This window comes from Papio anubis, chromosome 8, assembly GCF_008728515.1.
Source record: "Papio anubis isolate 15944 chromosome 8, Panubis1.0, whole genome shotgun sequence".
Taxonomy (NCBI): Eukaryota; Metazoa; Chordata; class Mammalia; order Primates; family Cercopithecidae; genus Papio; species Papio anubis.
Genome location: NC_044983.1, coordinates 33,930,728 through 33,950,804, shown reverse-complemented (window position 1 = coordinate 33,950,804; position 20,077 = coordinate 33,930,728). Strand labels below are relative to the sequence as shown.

Below are 20,077 nucleotides of genomic sequence, written 5' to 3'. Positions count from 1 at the left end.
TAAAACAATGTGTGTGACCTGAACTTTTTACAAAAAGTAATTACATATTATCTAAACCAGTGTCTAAGTAAGTGTAATGAGAAACTTCCAGTTCATGTAACATTTTCATAAAGTGTTTTAATAACAATAATATCATTCATAAGATACTTCAATGGTGGTAAGGTGAACAAACATTGGTGGGTCACCAGTCTTCATCAGTAATTATTTAATTCCTCCATGTGATGGATTACAAGAGAGGGGGCCAGGAAGCTTTTTGATAAGTGGCTTTGTCTTTGATGACCCTGAAGGACAAGAAGAGAGGGCAATGTTTGAGAGAAGTAGAGCTCGAGGGAACGGGCTGGTCTTAGCAGCTCACTACTTCTTCAAAGGGTTAAAAACATGTTAGACATTATACGAATTTTCTGTTTTAATCTGGTTCCCCAAAAATAATAGGGCTTCACATCTTTTTGGGGGAATCAAAAGTTCTTAAAGCTTTAAAAATGAAAGAAGAAGGAACAACAGAAATCAAAATAATCTTTACCATTTATTTAATATTAGAAACTGCTAAATGTTTTGCACATTTGTTGTTGTTGCTGTTGTTTTGTTTGTCTCATAGAAATTCTACAAAGAAAACATTTCTCTCATTTCCAGAGGAGGAAACTGAGGGTCAGAGTGGCTAATTGCATTACAAAGTTAGTAGCCAGAGTCTGTTGGCTTCAAAGTTCATACTTTTCCCATTGTGCAAACCTGACAATCTTTGGTTCTGTTTCTATTATTTCCCTACCCCACTGACGTATAGTAGGTGAAATGACACTGCTGTGTTACAGACACAAGTATGCATTTATCAGCGTAAATTTGGGTCCTGTTTTGACAATGTGATCTGTTAGGGCCATGGCCAAATGTAGAGAAAGTTGTAATGAGGGTAGAGATTGCACTTGGTTCCCTTACTTCTCCTTCTATATGTCCTTTTCTCTTCTACGTGGCCTCTTCTATATAACTCCTAGGATAGCATCAAACCTGGACTCCTTGCCCTTTAAAGGACAGAGTGATGTCCTGTCCCAGGCTCCTTGTTCCCCTCGGCCTCCAAAACTTCCACATTCTCAGTGCTCTTAGTTTTATTATCTGATGACATATTTCAAATAAAGAGGCACAGAATATATAGCAAATTTGAGATTGGAATATTCACTAGAAGATAATTTAATCCAAAGACCTTTCATTCTAAGGGTGAGATGATGGCAGTACAGTGGGCAGATAGACTATCATTGGCCTGGCGGCTCCCAACCTTCAAGAAGCTTGGTCCAATTAAAAACAAACAAAACCAAAAACAATTAGAGAAAGGACAGATTGAGCTTTAAAGTTGGCTCTTGGTGCTTCCTAGTGACCTGAGAGCTTAGACAAGTTGCTGTAGGATAGACATGAAAGCTCATATACCTTCTCAGCATCTCATAGCACATTTTTTTTTTTTTTTTTTGCAAATTAATTGAAATAACAGAAGATAAACCACCTACCATAGTACCTGGTACACAAGAACATTTCAAAAATGGCAACTCTATTTTTATTATTCATAACACTTTTCTTGTCAGATAAATGAGTTAGTTGCCAAGAAAGTTCTGTCTTGCAGAGAAAAGTCTATTGTATATGTCTTGTGATAACAGAATTTGGACATGCCCCCCAAGGTGACTTTCAATGAATGTGTCAAGTAGGAAACTACCTATTCCACTGACAGACAAAGCCAGCTGATGTACTGGGGCCCCCAGCAGCTATATCCCTTTCCAGTGGTGATCCCATGGGCCCCAGAGGAGGTGGGCAGAAAGGGAACCAAGTGGTGGCATGGAGAGGGTGGAACATGGCCTGCACAATGAAGATGACTTTGACTGATAGCATTTCACAGTAACGATTACATGACTGACCAATTTCTAAACACAGTTACCAATTTCTGCCATACTGAAGAGTCATTACCTTAGTATACTCATATTACTATGAAGTTAATAGGCAGAATGATACATGCTCAATGACCTGACCACGTAACAGACATTGATAGACATCTGCACCCTAAGGGACACCATGACTGTAGAAGGGTATGAACATTTTCATTTTCCTTCTCCATCTTTATCATTTCTCAGCTTTCTTCTCTCATTCTGCCTTGTTTTCAGCAAAAACACAGATGTTGATAGCAATGACTTACTGTGTAAGCTACTGCTGAAAGTAAAAGAGCTATAGATATTGGTGCACAGATAATGGTAGCATCCAAATCATGGAGAAAAGAAATTCCAAAATAATGCAAGTGTTTGAGACTAGGATACTGTCCCACATTAAGATGATGTTATACATATACAACCTCATTAAAGAGTTGGGCAAAGGATATGAATATACATATTTCAAAAAAAAGACATAGAAATGGCCAAGAAACATGAAAAAAATGTTCAACATCACTAATCATCAATGAATGTAAATTAAAGCCACTATGAGATACCACAGTGTTATACCAGTCATAATGGCTATTACTGAAAAGTAAAAAAAAAAAAAAAAAAAAAACCCAAAAACTGGATGTTGACAAGGATGTGGAGAAAAGGCAACTTTTATTCACTGTTGGTGGGAATGTATATTAGTACAAACTCTATGAAAAATAGTTTGGATATTTCTTGAATAACTAAAAACAGAATTACCATTAGATCCTGCAATCTCACTACTGTCTACCTGCCAAAAAAGAAATGAAATAAATACATGTACTCACATATTTACTGCACTACTATGTACAATAGCAAACATATGAAACAAATCTAAGTGTCCATCAATGAATTTAGATAAAGAAAATGTATATATACACAATGAAATACCAATCAGCTATAAAAACAATGAAATGTCTTTTGAAACAACATGAATGGAACCAGAGACATTATATTAATGAAATGACTCAGACAAAGAAAGACAAATACCATGTGTTCTCGCATGTAAGTTGGAGCTAAACATGAACTTAGAGTTTGAAATGACAGACAGTGGAGATGAGGCAGGGTGAGGGGGACATAGAGTATAGAATAATAGACAGTGGAAACCAGGAAGAGGAGGCGATGGATGACGAGAAATTACTTGTTATTTGGGTGATTGATACACTAAAAGCCCTGTCTTTACCATTACGCAACTTATGCGTGTAACAAAATTACACTTGTACCCCATACATTTATACAGATCAGATTTTAAAAAACAAATGTTTGCTACGGCATCAATAGCCTATTTAACCCTTAATGTAACTGAAATACTTTCCATATTCATCTATAATACAACATTTATAAAACAAAGTTTTTGCCCCTTCTCAGCTGAGAATTTCTGTTTTAAACTACCCTAAAGCCCTAGCTGCTCCTTGGAATTAGTTTCTATTTAATTTCAGCTGTTCTGGTTCTGAAATTTATTCCTAAAAGATATACATTATTAAAATAAAAAGTGATATGATGCCAGAGGTAGAATGGGAAATGTACTGGGCTGAATAGCAGTCCCCCAACATTCATGTTGATTTGGAACCTGAGAACCTGACCTTATTTGGAAATTGGGTCTTTGCAGATGTTTTGTGATGCAGAATATAAAGTATGAGGCCACATGGGATTACAGTCAGTCATAATCTAATGGCTGGCGTCCTTATAAAAAGAAATTCAGAGACACAGGAGAATGCCATGTGAAGCTGCAATCGATGGAGGCAGAGACTGAGTGATGTATCTATTTATTAATCCATTTTCATACTGCTAGGGTTAGGGTTAGGGGTTAGGGGTTAGGGTTAAGGTTCATTTATAAAGGAAAGAAGTTTAACTGACTCACAGTTCCACATGGCTGGGGAGGGAAGAAGGGGAAGCAAGGTACCTCTTCACAAGACGGCAGGAAGGAGAAGTGCCCATCAAAGAGGAAAGAAGTCCCTTATAAAACCATTAAATCTCGTGAGAACTCACTATCATGAGACCAGCATGGGGGAAACTGTCCACATGATTCAATGATCTCCACCTGGCCTCTCCCTTGACGCATGGGGATTATGGGTGATTACAATTCAAGATGAGATTTGGATGAGGACACAAAGCATAATCATATCAGTGTGCAAGCCAAGGGACACCAAAGATTGCCAGTAACTACCAGCATCTAGGAGAGAAGCATGGAACAGTTTCTCTTTCAGAGCCCTCAGAAGGAATTAATGCTGTTGGATTTCAGACTCCTGCCCCAGAACTGTTGGAAAATAAACTTCTGCTGTTTCAAGCCTCCTCAGTGGTGGTAATTTATAACAGCAGCCCTAGGAAACCAATATAGGAAGTGGATAACTACAGCTCAGAAATGTGTCAGAAAGGTAGATACCAGAAAAGAAAGCGTACTTTCTGATACATCTATATTGTGTTCCCTTGTTCCACAGCTCTCCCAAATATTTTTTTCCACTGACATTGGACTGTGCTGCCACTGAAAGTTTTTCATATCTTGCTCTCCTCCTTGTGGTTACAGCTGAAAAGCACCCTCAGAAGCAAATGAAGAAAGGGGCTGAGCCAGTCTACAGAGCTCGTTTGCCTGCAAGTGTAGGGCGCTAGGGCAAGAAAGAGGGAGGGATGTGTAAAGAGCTACTTCCAAGCATTCAACAGAGTTCAGCCTCTAAATAATTGAACATATGGGCACGCTGCTCACCTCCTAGAAGCCAGTCTGTCCTCTCATAGGAATCCTCTACCAATCTCAGTCCTGAACAGTCACAGAGTTCTTATAATTCATAAGTCCCCTGCATTCTCTCAAAAGATGCTTCAGTGTGGGTGAGTGGGTATGCACGCTCATGTGTGCATTTATGAACCAAAATGTATTTTTGCTTTTGGCTACTATCTTACCAGACTGCACATCGTTTATTCTTCTTTTGTTCTTTCTTTTTTAAATTTATGTCTTCAACAAGCAGTGGGGGCGGTAAGTGGGAGCTAAACACTGAGAACACATGGACACAAAGAAAGGAACAACAGACATTGGGGTCTACTTGAGGGGAGAGGGTGGGAGGAGGAAGAAGATCAAGAAGCTACCCGTGGGGTACTATGTTTATCACCTGAGTGATGAATTAATCTGTACACCAAACTCTCGTGACATGCAATTTACCTGTATAATAAACCTGCACATGTACTCCTGAACCTGAAATGAAATTTTAAAAAAGCCATAGACAACAGCACAGAGTGAACCTTAATGCAAACTCTAGACTGTCCTTAATAAGAATGTATCAACATTGGTTCGGTCATTGTACGGGAGGTAGCACACTCATGTAAGATGTAATTACAAAAAAGGAAACTGGGTCGGGTGCGGTGGCTCATGCCTGCAATTCCGGCACTTTGGGAGGCTGATGTGGGTGGATCACGAGGTCAGGAGTTAGAGACCAGCCTGGCCAACATGGTGAAACCTTATCTCTACTAAAAATGCAAAAATCAGCAGGGCATGGTGGTGGATGCCTGTAATCCCAGCTACTCAGGAGGCTGAGGCAGGAGAATCATCTGAACCCAGGAGGCAGAGGTTGTAGTGAACCGAGTGCAGCATTGCACTCCAACCTGGGTGGCAGAGTGAGACTCTGTCTCAAAATAAATAAATAAATAAAAATAAAAAAACAAGAAACGGAGGGGGAAGGTACATGAGAACTTTCTATAGTACTTCAACTTTTATATAAATTCAAAATAGTTTCACCTAATGTCTATTAATTTAAAAATGTGGCAACACTCTTAGTTAAAGCTCCATTTTAGTTAATGTTTAACAATTAGCCAAAATATCTAAATATTGCATTGAGGTGTTCTTTACTGTTAAAAGTGAATCAAACTTGAAGTGAAAATATATCTTTATTTCTTTAGTTGTAGGACTAGTGATGGAGTTAATAAATTTATATTTGCATATATGAAAAAGAGTAGGTAGGAATGTTTTCTTCACCAGTTAGTACCCAATCATGAGAGAAAGACAAAACAAAACAAAGCCAAAATGTTGCCTAATGCATTTTACATTTTGTCTAGGGCTAATCCTGGGATAACCTTAAATATTCATCAATATAATTAGCAGACTAATTTCCCTTCATATTCAACAAGTATTTATTGAACACCTGGATGTAAGAAGCACGTTTTTTAAATTTATTTTTTATGCTAACAAATTGCATATATTTTTCATGTATAACATGTTTTGAAATATGTATATACTGTGGAATGGCTAAATAAGGCTAAATAATGTATGTATTACATCATAAACTTACTGTTCTTTTTGTGATGCAAGTACTTAAAATCTACTCTTAGTACTTTTAAAGAATACAATACACTATTATTAACTATAGTCACCATATTGTACAACAGACCAATAAACATATTCCTCTCTAACTGAAATATTGTACCCTTTGACCCATGTCTCCCCAGCCTCTCCCCATCTCCTCAACATGTGGTGACCACCATTCTACTCTAGTTCTGTGACTTCAGCTTTTTTTTTTTTTTTTTTTTTGTTTGAGACAGAGTCTTGCTCACTTGCCTAGGCTGGAGTGCAGTGGCATGATCCTGGCTCACTGCAACCTCTACCTCCCGGGTTCAAACCATTCTCCTGCCTTAGCCTCCCAAGTAGCTGGGACTACAGATGCATGCCACCACACCCGGCTAACTATTGTATTTTTAGTAGAGATGGGGTTTCATAATTTTAGGCAGGCTGGTCTCGAACTCCTGACCTCAGGTGATCTGCCTGCCTTGGCCTCCCAAAGTGCTGGAATTACAGGCGTGAGCCACCGCACCCGGTCGACTTCAGCTTTTTTAGGTTCTGCATAGAGGTGAGATCCCGTGGTATTTTTCTTACTGTACCTGACTTATTGCACTTGACATACAGCCTGCTTGGTTAATCCATGTTGTCACAAATGACAACATTTCCTTCTTAAAGGCTGAGTAGTATTCCATTGTGTATGCATACCACATTTTTAAAATTCATTTGTCCATTGATGGACACTTAGGTTGATGCCCTATCTTACCCATGGAGCTATTGTGAACAGTGCTGCAGTAAACATGGGAGTGCAGGTATCTCTTCTACATCCTGATTTCATTTGCTTTGGATATATACCTAGTATATACCTATCAGAAGAATTGCTGGATCAAATGGTAGCTCTACTTTTAACATTCGGAAAGAATGTCCATACTGTTTTCCATAATGGCTATACTAATTTCCATTCCCACCAACAGTGTGCAGGGGTTTCCTTTCCTCCACATCCTTGCCAACACTTGTGAAAAATCTTTCACCTTTCTGAAAATAGCCATGAGCAGCACTGTTTCATGTGCTGAGGACACAGCAATGAAGAAGAGAAAGTACAAATTTCCCTCATTAAACTTAAGTTTCAGTGGGGTAGAGAGAAATAAGCAAAGTAAATAGAGTATGCTTGTGATAACAGGTAAAAAGAAAGTATATACCTAGTAGGATAAATTGCTGGGATAAAGCAGGGAAAAGGTGGAGTCGGGGAAGCAAATATTTGCAACATTTGCAGAGTGTACAGAGCAGGCTTTACTGAGCAAGTGATATCTGAGTAAACCCTGAAGAAAGATGGGACGAAGCAGTGTGACAGCTGGGGAAGAGCCCTCCGGCAGAGAGGGCAGCACATGCAAAGGCCCTGATGTAGGAGCATGGCTGGTGCATCCGAGAGAGATTGAGGGGGCCAGGGTGGCTGTAGCGCGGTCAAATGCAGAGTCAAATAAAATATATAAGGTCACACCAGGCCAGATTATGTTGAATCTTGTAAAGCACTAAAAGAACATAGACTTTTACCTGGAGTGCCTTGGAGTACGTTTGCAGGATTTTGAACAGAGCCCTTAAATGACTGCAAGACCTTTGGTTAGCCACTGATATAAGCATCAGTTTTCCTGCTTCTAAAATGCAAAGGTTATGCCAGGTAAATATCTAAGTTATTTTCCATCTGAAAAAAAAGTAGATTAATAGAGATGTAGAGTATGCTAAGTTCCTATAGGCTGACGGCTGATAAAAACATGAGCACCTCTCTCTGCTGCTGCCAAAGTCAATGGCAGTGACCTGGCACAGAACCAGAAGGAAACATGGGTGTACCAGGGGACACTCACACAGCTGGCACTACAGAGCCTAGACATTTTTATGCATAAAACATTTGTAAAATGGGGTTTTTTGAAAGATGGGCGCTGAATGTAGAGAACTGCTGATACCTCTGTTAGGCTCCTAGGAACACATGTGATGTCCTAAATGAGAGGGACACAGTCCCTTGCCTGACACTTAACGCCCTGCTCAGGAAAGGAGGGTGTGCTGTCGTAGAAAACAATAGGGCAGCAAAAGGAGATCAATATCTTTTTTGTTCTACATTCGATAAAATTTTTAAATAAGCATTTTCCTTTCTAATCATTTTACATCATGCATGGAGTGTTCAGTTTAATTTTCAAGTCCGTTTACTTCATTTCTGTGAGCCATTTGAGCCCTGAATAGTGTCCACCTAGCACGCTTTCTAAATATGCAAGTATGTGTGTTTTTTCATTCCCCTTTATTTTATCTCCTTTTTTGTCCTTCCAATTACAAACTCCCAATTTTACTAAAATATGAGGCAAAGGCTCCTGGTTTTTTCTTTTTCTTCGTATATCTGCTTCTCAGTGAATAAACAATAGCTCCAAACACTGTTTCCTAGCTTCCCATAGAAGAGTCAAACCTGGACCATGTGCTGCTGAACTCAGGCCTGTGAAAGGAAAATAAATCTTGGGGCCCCCAAATCACTAAAGCTAAAGGGAAAAGTCAAGCTGGAAACTGCTTAGGGCAAACCTGCCTCCCATTCAATTCAAAGTCACCCCTCTGCTCACTGAGATAAATGCATATCTGATTGCCTCCTTTGAGAGGCTAATCAGAAACTCAAAAGAATGCAACCATTTGTCCCTTATCTGCCTGTGACCTGGAAGCCCCATTCCTGCTTCCAGGGGAGTTATCCCACCTTTGCTTCTAGTTGTCCAGTTTTTCCGGGACCTGAACCAATGTTCGTCTTACATATGTTGATTGACGTCTCACGGCTCCCTGAAATGTATAAAATGAAACTGTGCTCTGATTGCGCACATGTCGTCAGGACCTCCTGAGGCTGTGTCGTGGGCGCACGTCCTCAACCTTGGCAAAATAAACTTTCTAAGTTAACTGAGACCTCTCTCAGATTTTGGGGGTTCATGGGCCTATGTTTATAAACTTTTCGTTATATTAAGCATGTCTTATACTTCTTAGTGTTTTTCCTCCAATAATAGCTATATTACTAGTCTATCAGGGGCCATCTTCCCATTGTGAATAAAAGATTTAGAAAGCCTTTCCTATGACCAGAGTGCATTACCAGGGACAATTATATTTGAATAGTAAGGTAGAACTTCTAGAAAACATTCAAGAAGCAGAAACCATTGTGACTCTGGATTCTAGGCACGTCGCTGTGAAGGAAGGATAACATATCAGAGGCCAGCGGCTTCATGATGTTTTATATCCCTAAGGCCTGCACAGTGCAGAAAACATAACAGACACTGAATAAATGAATGCTTGTTCCACAAAAAAGTGAAGGATGAACAAACACCAGTGATACTGGGACTGGGTCTTCTGACCTTTCCTATGGGCTTTTTCATGCGTGTTTGCCTGTTAACAGCTCAGATTTGCTCCATAAGCCAATATGCATATCAGAAGATCTTGACAGAGGACAAAAAGAATGACATCTTTATGATTCAAGGTCCCCAGAACCAAGAAGACGATCAAATCCTACCCAGGCTGCCTACCAAGGGCCTTGTGCAAACACAGAAGTAGATGGGAAACAAGTTCCTTTCTAGCTTATTTCCTAGAGAATTTCTTCATCATCTTTAGCAATTGAGCCCAGGCAACAAGAATCCCAGACATGGGCTCCTTGACTTCCCTTCCAGCCACGCAGGACTCTGCCCTCCCTCTTGGGAACAGGCCTGGTTCCTCCCGGTGACTGGTCCCGGGATCCTGTCTTACCTCGGCAGCAGGGACTCCCTCTGGTGGGCGGCAGTGCAGCACAATCATGCCTTCAATGGGAACCTCCCTTCCTTGTGGGTCTTGTTCAAAGTTTTTCCGTAAATCTGCAAAGAAGCATGAGATAGGTGACACTTTGCTCCAAGTCTAGTGTTATTCAAATTTGGTTCAAGTACAAAAAAAGTGAGCTTAATGTCACAACCTAGATACACACACACACACACAAATAAGTCACTTGTTCCAGGAATTCTAGAACAAGAGAATCATTTTTCTAAATATTCATAAATGCATGTGAAATAACCTGGACAAAACAGTTTCTGGTGTCCTATATTGATGTGAAGGATGAAATAAATAACTAGGAAAGTAGAAAAAAAAAAAACAAAAACAAAACACAGAACACCCCATTGTTTCATGAGTATTTGCCAGCATTATCTGCTGAGCATCTGATGAAACACTTGGCCTAATAAATTGCCATCCACAGCTATTATGCAGTTGAGATGCACATGATTTTTTTCTATCAACTGAAGAATGCATTATTAATCTGTAACCTCTGCCTTTCCCTTAACCCTCTAGGGGGCTCTAGAAGATGCTAATACAGTGAGATTACCTATTAGTGTTTTTATTTGTAACCAGGGAGAAGGGGCAACATTCAACCACAACAAAATCTATAACCTATCCAACCAAACATGTAATTATAAAACACAACGCCCTCCAGTCAAACAGCAATGCTGGATATTTGGGTAGTGCCCTTCATGGAAGGCTCCAGGCACTTTGCAAACAAGCTGTACTATTAACCTTTTACACATGGAAGGATGACACTTGCAGAGGTTAATTGGCTTGCCAGTGGTCACAGAGAGCATCAGTGCCAGTGATGGGGAACAATGCACTAAGCTTCCTGACACCCAGGCTGAGTGCTAACCAGCAAAGCCTTCTCAGGGAAAAGGACATAGATGGACAGTGCAGAGGAGTTTCATTTGCATTGCTTTCCACTTGAGCACACGCTTCATTAAAAAAAGGTGGGGAGTTGGCCTTTACTTCTCTGGAGGTGTCATGACAACTCTTTGATAATCTTGCAGCAGGAGGGTAATTCCTGCTGCCACTTGAAAGCACAGGATAGTAGGGTAAAGACAGGTTGTTTACAAGTCTTCCACAGTGTAAAAGATTTTGCCCTCCCTCCCTGACAATGCATTTTTCTTCAAATTGAGTGTCTCAAATTACGGGCTGTGAATTTATTGATTTAATTTTCTTCAGTGCTTACAATAACATGAAATATGTTCCCTGTAAAGAGGAGAGCTCCAGAATCAGTTACATCTTTATAAATTGTATAAATACATTAAACTTGCTTTTAGCAAGTCAAAAACACTCAATGAATAACAAGCACAGCAAGCCATGTATTCACTTTCCTCTGAATTTTACTCTTAATGCTTTCCCTCCCAGAGGCAACCAATGTCTTTTGTTAGTAGCAGTGCTACATATTCGGAGGTCTTCATGAGTATATATAAGGCAAAAGATCTTAAAACAACTCGAACTGCAGGTGGGTGACAAGATCCATTCTCTCATTTCTCTGCTGTCCCCTGAGTTTTAAAGCCAGCTTCCCTCTATCCGGTAACCGTAAATTGCCACAGCCCGTTTGATTCAGGACTTCTGACTCCAAGTATGATGAAGGTCACATATCTGACAACAAAACTGTGAAGGTACTGTGAATAAACCCAGAATGAAAAATCTCACGTTTCCCACACAATTCTCCTCTGCTGTCCCACAAGGGATCTTTGGGTCAAAAATCCCTCCTCCATATGAATTCGTTATTTATCAGAACTATATCAAAATTAGTCTATCATAGAGCGAGAGTGAATCTAACATATGAGATGTCAGTTTGCTGATGAAGGAGCTGTTTTTGTTTTGTTTTGGAGATAAGGTCTCGCTCCATTGCCCAGGCTGGACTGCAATGGTGTAAACATGGCTTACTGCAACCTCAACACTCTCAGGCTCAAGCTATCCTCCCACCTCAGCTTCCTAAGTAGCTAGGGCTACAGGTGTGTGACATCACACAGGGCTACATTTTAAAACATTTTCTGTAGAAATGGGCAGAGTGTCACTTCTTGCTCTGTTGCCCGGTCTGCTCTCCAATGCCTGGGCTCAAGTGAACCTCCAACCTTGACCTCCCTCCCAAAGTGCTTGGATTACAGGCATGAGCCACTGTGTCTGGCTTTTGTTTGGTTTGTTTGCTATGGTTTTTTTTTTTTTAATTTTCCTTTTCCTTCATTGCTTTGTTTTGTAAAGGAAGCTTTGCTCAGTGCTGCTAAATGATCATCCCAATTTTGACACCACCAATTAATCTGTTTTCAGCCAGATAAAGTATAGAAAACCAATAGTGCAAATTTCTATTTACATTCTACTTTTGTGTCCTTTCTTTGATCAACAGAAATAGAAAAGGTAAAAAATACTTAGTTTATGGCTATCTACACACTACTACATTAACTACATTATCAGGTGAAAAAACAACTGGAGAAATGTCATTTTTTTCTCCCTATTCCAGCCGCTCAGTAAAATAGGTAAGTAAATACATACATACATATTTATACATGTTTATATAATTTACATATTTATATATGTGTATGTATATGTATGTACGTATGTGTGTAAACTGTATTGACAGTGGGACCTAGGAAAGGGTATTACTAGAAACTTCCAGGAACTTCTAATAGATCTCACATAGGCAAGATTAGGTAGAAGAAAAGGTCAATCCAACCTGCTGCTCTTTCCAAATGACATTTGAAATGACTGGAAGAGTCCTAGCAAGACACATATTTCCCTCCCAAAGGTGTGCATAAAAAGAACGAAGATTAAAGGCAATGACTGGGGGTCAGGGAAAAACTAGGGCACTATGTATATCTGGATCCCACAGTGGTAAAAGACTGTCGACCTGTTAGGGAGCTGTAATGATCAGACATCATTACACCAAGTGAGAAACACAAGTATCACGGAGTCCTAGTTCTGGCTTGTATCTGATACTGGTGCCAGGACATTGACTACTAAGGAGGGCACACTTTTGAATCCTAAGGAGGGTAAACTTACCAACATATTCCAGTCAGCTGCTAAATATAGTAGACATGATGGAAATAAACTCCTTAGACACAGAGGTATAGCTGTGATTCTCACCATAGGGCACCCAGTCTAATTTGTTTCTGAATAGGCAATCTGAACACTTTAATTGCCTATATGAGCTCCAAGGCTTGAAAGAAACAGACAGGAACCGATCCAATTTCTAATCGTAGGGAAAACATCCTTAGCCATATAACAAGAATTATACTACAAGATAAGGAAACAAACCATAGAACCGAAAATAGATTTCTTCCTCTAAAAAGACATGAAGCAAGAGGCATATTTTTAGATAATTTCTAATTTTAGTTCTTTAAAGTCAAAAGGAAACAGCAACTGAGAATCTAGAGAGTTATAAATAGGATAACATCTGAGATCAAGAAACCGCCACTATGAAAAAAGAAAAAACATAACTGCTGATTTAGAAATATATAAATAAATATGGAGACAGTAAATAGCATATTGAATATTGTAGAAAACTGAACCAGAAGACAGGCAGTATCAGTCAGGATGCATCAGAAAAACAGCAAGTATACCAGTTGGTTTAACAGAAAATATTAATATAATGAAATTGAAGGACTAAGTAGGCAAAGGGGAAACTGCAGGAACATTACAGGGAGCCTGGGCTTGGCAAAGGAGCTGCATATCCTTCTGCTCAATTTATAGATAGACCAGTTGGTATAGACATGTAAGACTGCTGTGTTAGTAACAGTGTAAGGAATGTCCTCTAGTAGGGTGCTTATGGTGACTTGTTCTACATCTGTTTTCCTTGCTCCATCATTGGTATTATGAAAGCAGGCTCTAAGTCCTAGACTTTCACTCCTCTATCACCAGTACCTATTGTAATATCTGACACAGGGCAGGTTCTTAATAAATACCTGGTGAGTAAATGAGGTAAGAGGAAAGTGATAAAGTGACAATGAGATTGTCAGAAGAAGGATGAAATGAATGACAAAGTGGAGAAAGAGGAATACAACATTACATATAACAGGAATTTCAAAAGGACACAACAAGCTGAAAAAAAAAGAAACAAAAATCAATTTAATAATAATAATAATAGTTCTCTAAGCTAAAAAGGGACTTGAGTTTGCAAAATGGCTCATTGGATATGAGGCAAACTAGTTTTAAAAAGAAACAACCCTAGATAGATCTTAGTTGAAATTGTTAATTTTAACAAAATTAATAAAATACAAAAATTAATTTACAAGTATTTTTGCAGAAAACAAGCAAAAAGAATAATGGAACAAGAATATGGAATTTATTTCCTATATAGTTTGTGTATCAGAGTATACTTAATCAAATTCTTTATTTTTGCTTTTTTTTTTTTTTTTTTTTTTTTAAAAAATTATTTTTTTTTTTTTTTTTTTTTTTTTTTTTTTTTTTGGAAAAAGCATTGGTGCTCATTCGTTATTTGCAAACAAGTTAGTATTCATGAGTAACCTAACAACAATGTAGTGTCAGACATGATAAGACCATGAGATTGTAAGCAGCCACATACTATTCCTGAAAACATTACCTTGTAAAATAAACTAACCAATGAAAAACAACTCAGTGCAATAATTTCAGTATTTAGAAGTTATGGTTTTTAAAAACTTGGCAATGGGCAATAAAAACACTTAACAGTTTTAAACCTAAATGCTTTTTATAATATAACTAAAAATATTCACATAAATATCCAAGGATCAGGGAAGAAAGATGCATAATGTATCATAAATATGCATAACTAATGGTATGAACTTAAAACTGCTGGATCATAGATCTCAGGACCCCACCAGGCAGGAGTGGTCACTGGTGAGGAAGGTGGGGGCTGGAGCCTGTTTTTTTGTTTGAATTTTGGGACCACCACTTACTCGCACCTTGACTGAGTAAGTCCTCAATCTCTCTGCCTCAGCTTCCTCATTGGTGATATGAGGATAATAATTCACATACATTTTGTTAAGACTAAATGCTAATATATGTAAAGTCCATTTAAGAGCACTGGTTGCTTCATAGAGGTCATGTATGTTACTGGATCCTATTTTAAAGCCTTGATGATTAAAATGGGGTAGCTTTGTCATAAATCAGACAAATTAACTATAAACCAGAGAATTTTTCAGAGACACTCAAATAAAAATAATAGAGTATATGATAAAAGTGATACATAAATTAATTGGGCAAAGGTATTAAGATGACTAATTGCCTTTTTGGAGAAAAAAATAAAATTAGATTGATGTCTTTTAATACCAAAATAAAACCCATATTAATAAGAAATATTTTTACAGGAAACTATAGCAGTAATAAAATAAAATATTCCTTGGATCTTAGGAAGAGGAAGGCTTTTCCAGACTTGAAATTAAAGACCCCTTAAGGGATTGATTGGTAGACAGTGTTTTGCCAAAATTGAAAAATTTTTAAATCTAAAACATTATAAGCAACATCAAGGGCAGAAGGTTAACAACCTTAACATATAAGAGCTCTTATGAAACAAAATAAAAACAATACCCTCAAATAAAATGGCAAAGTGACATGAAACAAAATTTACACAAGAAGAGATACAAGTGGCTAACAAAAATATCTAACAAGACCAAATCACTAATTATTAAAGAAATGTCAATTTTGAAACCATCACTATATCTCCCCTTCCTCTCCCAAGAGGCTCAGTTTTGCGTAAGGAATAATGCCCAAGGTTAGCAAGCATATAAGAAATAGTAATATTAAACATTGCTACTAGTGAAAATGGGCATACATGAAGAGTGAGCTGTAATGTGTGCCAAAGTTACTTCAAAAGTTCCTATATGAACAGTATGGCATTCTTTCTATCAACAAAAAGGAAAGAAGTATTGATGCATGTTACAACATGGATGAGTCTTAAAAATGCTATGCTAGGTGAAAGAAGCCATTCATAAAAGGCCATATATTGTATGATTCATTTATGTGAAACACACAAAAGAGGTAAATCCATAGAGGTAAAAAATAGATGAGTGGTTACCTAGTGCTGGAGTTGAGCAAGGAGTATGGGGAAAGACAGCAAAGAGAAATAGTTTTGGTGGGTTTTTACGGTGTGATGGAAATACTCTATAATTGACCCTGGTGATGGTTACACAACTCTATGAGTATACTAAAAACTACAGAATTGTACACTTTAAATAGGTAAATTGCATGGTATGTGGATTATAACTCAATACAGTTGTTATTAAAAAGAATTCGCTCATATGATTCAATAATTCCACTTCTAAAGTTTTCTAAAAAATGACTACAGAGCTCCACAGAAAAATGCATGCATAGTGGTATTGCTCAAATAATTATTTATAATGAACACTTGCTAATAACCTAAATAATAATATAGGGTTGGTTAATTTTTTGGTGCATTCATACAATGGAACATTATGCAACCATTAAAAATCATAAGCTCAAAATATTTAAGATTATAGGTAAATATTCAGATTAAATGCTAAATAAAATAGAATGGAGTACATGATCTCTATCATATGCATGTTTGTAATAAAAATCATTCTCTCCCAAATGTAGTAACTGTATTATTATTAAATACATCTACTTCCAAATAAAAGTAAATATACCTGCATTAAACACCTGTTTTGTTGGTTAATCCTTCTTTTTTTTTTTTTCTTTGAGACAGAGTCTCACTCTTGTTGCCTAGACTGGAGTGCAATGGCGCAATCTCAGCTCACTACAACCTCTGCCTCCCAGATTCAAGCGATTCCCCTGCCTCAACCTCCTGAGTAGCTGGGATTACAGGCGTGTGTCACCACGTCCGGATAAATTTTTTGTATTTTTAGTAGAGATGGGGTTTTGCCTTGTTGGCCATGCTGGTCTTGAACTCCTGACCTCATGTGAGCCACCTGCCTCGGCCTCCCAAAGTGCTGGGATTACAGTCGTGAGCCACTGCACCCAGCTTGTAGGTAATCCTTCTTAATTTGCCTTCAGGTGTTGTGTAGAAGTGCAATAGCCTTCTCCACTCACTCCCACTGTTGACCGTGGGCTGGACACTGTGCCGGGCAGTGGGATACCTGACTGAACATGCCAGACTGCCTTGGCCTTCCTAGAGCATATGCTCTAGCACGGTGACTAGCTATTAAACAAGCAATTAAGAGGTATACGTCTGAGTGATGAGACGGAGAAGTGGGAAGTACCCTGTAAATGTAGCACAGTGGGGCCCACCTAAATCTAGTGATTGCAGAAAAGTTTCTCGGAGAGTTATATCTAAACTGAGGCAGAGAATCTCACAGGCCTAAAAACACACACCAGACGCCATTTATAGTCTCAGTCCAACTTGTACTGGCTTAAAGCATAACCACCATATCCCTTTCCTTTTAAGCGTATATACATATGCTCTCACTTTTTTCTTGCAAGTCTCTGCAAAATACTTGCCTAGCTACCTCTCTTTCCTAAGTTTTCATATCACATGAGGACACTCTTTTATTAGACTTGCCTTCTATTCATGTATATTGAGAGGGTGGAGCATAAATAGATTTCCACCCTCTGATCTCACTCATAATCGTGTGCACATGGTCTATGGGAAGAAGAAAAGCAGTCATTGTCACATTGTTCTGTATAAGGGAACTGAACCAAATTGCATACATACGCATAAAGATAGATTTTTAAATGTGGTTTAAAAATACAAAACCTTACCATCTGAAAATAGCAACTGGTATAGGATTAGTATATCTATATTATTATAGTTATAGGAAAAACCCTAAAAAGAAATTACTAAACATTTTGAAGGTTTTCCACTGGATGAAATTTGGTATATTAATTATCTCCTTTATCTGTTTCTGCATTTTCCAAAATTTCTGTAATGAATATGGATTACTTTCATAGCCACCAAAAATCACGTCCAAAAAAAGATCCCTTTCTTCTATGAGTTGTCAAGCATCTCTGTACTAGACCAAACTGTATCAGAAGCCAGGAGAGAAGTACATCTTGTTTCATTTTATTGTACCAAGTTTCACTCCTACGATGTCTATCAAAGAAGGAAGCAAGGAAGATCATATCCTTCAAACTTTTCAGAATTGCAAATTCTGAAATACCCTTCTCTAATTTTATTTTAGTCATGGGAATCTGCACATGAGGGCAAAACTTTTCATTGGTTCTGTTTATTGCCGTATTTTTGGCAGCTGGTAGATAGTGACTTAATACATATTTGTTGAGTGAATGAATGAATGAATGAATGAATGAATGAGCAAATATGATTTCCCACCTCAACTCATCTGAATGATGACTATGAACTAATATACAGTGAAGTCTCTGGCTGTTAAGATGACTAGGGAAAGCAAAACCATGAACGGATATGTGCAGTAGGCACTGCAATGATGCTAAAATAACACACTCATTCAGTGTCATCTTTACACACACATTGTGTGTGTGTGTGTGTGTTTGAATGGTATGAACAATCACCAACACAGATCAATTTGGAGCAACACTCTGTCTAGTTCTGTTCCCTCTTCACTCCGTCATCCTGTTTAGTTCCACAGCAGAATGCCAACAAGGCCCACAATGCCTGGAATCAGACAGCAGAAGCGAAGAGGAGGGAGAGGTGACGAAGCCAGGTACTTGGCTAACCTGTAAATCATATAACCAGCAACAGGATCATCCAGAGTCAGCAGTACCTGCCAATAAGTAGTACATCTGGGGCTAGGCCTTGGGAAGCAACAGCCTCCCCTTCCTCACCCCATGCCCTATTTGGCCTTTTTCTCATTTTCCTTTCATGCTACTATGTTAGAAAAGTCATTGTAGCACAAGAAAATCAATAAAAATTCAATTCCAAATAATAGTTCTTTGCAGCTCAGCAACACCAGGGAGTTATCAGCTCATTCAATGTTCTGGCAGTTAATGCAATGAAATAAAAATAATTTACTCATTCAAACCAAATCAGCCAGTGAAAAATCATAGTCATTTTTTTTAATAGTCATACTCAAAGCCATTTGTTAAGATTCTGGGAGGATGGTCTGATGTCCCATTAGTTGTTCAACTACACTGGTATTCAAATCAGTTTTGAATCTTTCCCACCCATATTTCTCTGAAGGAACAACAAACTCCATTTGTCATACATAAAAGAAAATTGTAACTTACCCAAATACAAAATTTATTGTAATAAAAAGGCTGGTTCACATGCAGGACGGATGCATGCCAGCAAGCCAGAAGTCAAGGCCTGGTGCTTCCATGTGGTTCTGCCTCAATCCTCCAGTCCTGAGTTGTTATAACCTAAGAAGTTAGGTACTGACTCCAGTTCCCAAGGGAAGGCACATAAAAGGCTTTCTGTTAGGTCAATTTCTTCCTCATTGTGATACTCTTTTGTATTTGGCACGTTATCTGCACTCTTCCCGCAAGCCTGGCTTAAACCCTCTACCTTGCTTAGATCTATGGATTATGCACATTTCTTTCCTTTTTTTTTTTGGAGTCTCGCTTTGTCACCTAGGCTGGAGTGCAGTGGTGCAATATCGGCTCACTGCAACCTCTGTTTCCCGGGTTCAAGTGATTGTCCTGTCTCAGCCTCTGGAGTAGCTGGGATTACAGGCATGTGCCACCATGCCAGGCTAATTTTTGTATTTTTAGTAGAGACGGGGGCTTTGCCATGTTGGCCAGGGTGGTCTCAAACTCCTGACCTCAAATGATCCACCCGCCTCGGCCTCCCAAAGTGTTGGGATTACAGGTGTGAGCCACCATGCCCAGCTGATTCTGCACATTTCTTGACCGGCAGACCCATATTGATATTAGGCTGTTCCCTCCTTTCATTTCATGTCTTTGTGTTGGATCTTCCAGTTCTTATTTCAGCTGTGCTTCCTTGAGTGATAACTGGCATTAAAGGACAACACCACATGCAGATTCCTATACATCCGGAACATATATATACACACACACACATATATATGCGAATATAATATATATATTCCCCTTAACATTATATATTATATTCATTTCTTTGTACCAAGTTTCACTGCTACAATGTCCATCAAAGAAGGAAGCAACAAAGATCATATCCTTCAAAGTTTAGTGAATGATAAATTCTAAAATATTCTTCTTTAATTGTATTTTAGTCATAGGAATCTGCACA

At 38.5% G+C, this 20,077-nt stretch overlaps 1 protein-coding gene across 7 annotated transcripts in view; it reads right to left on the bottom strand.

The window, feature by feature from the left end:
* UNC5D (unc-5 netrin receptor D) overlaps positions 1–20,077 on the bottom strand; it is a 576,267-nt gene that overhangs the window by 191,257 nt on the left and 364,933 nt on the right. For all 7 annotated transcript variants that reach the window (XM_009212864.4, XM_009212868.4, XM_009212866.4 and 4 more), the window contains exon 4: positions 9,931–10,034. In XM_009212864.4, the coding sequence (XP_009211128.2) occupies positions 9,931–10,034 (104 nt within the window). The remainder of the gene's footprint in view (positions 1–9,930; positions 10,035–20,077) is intronic.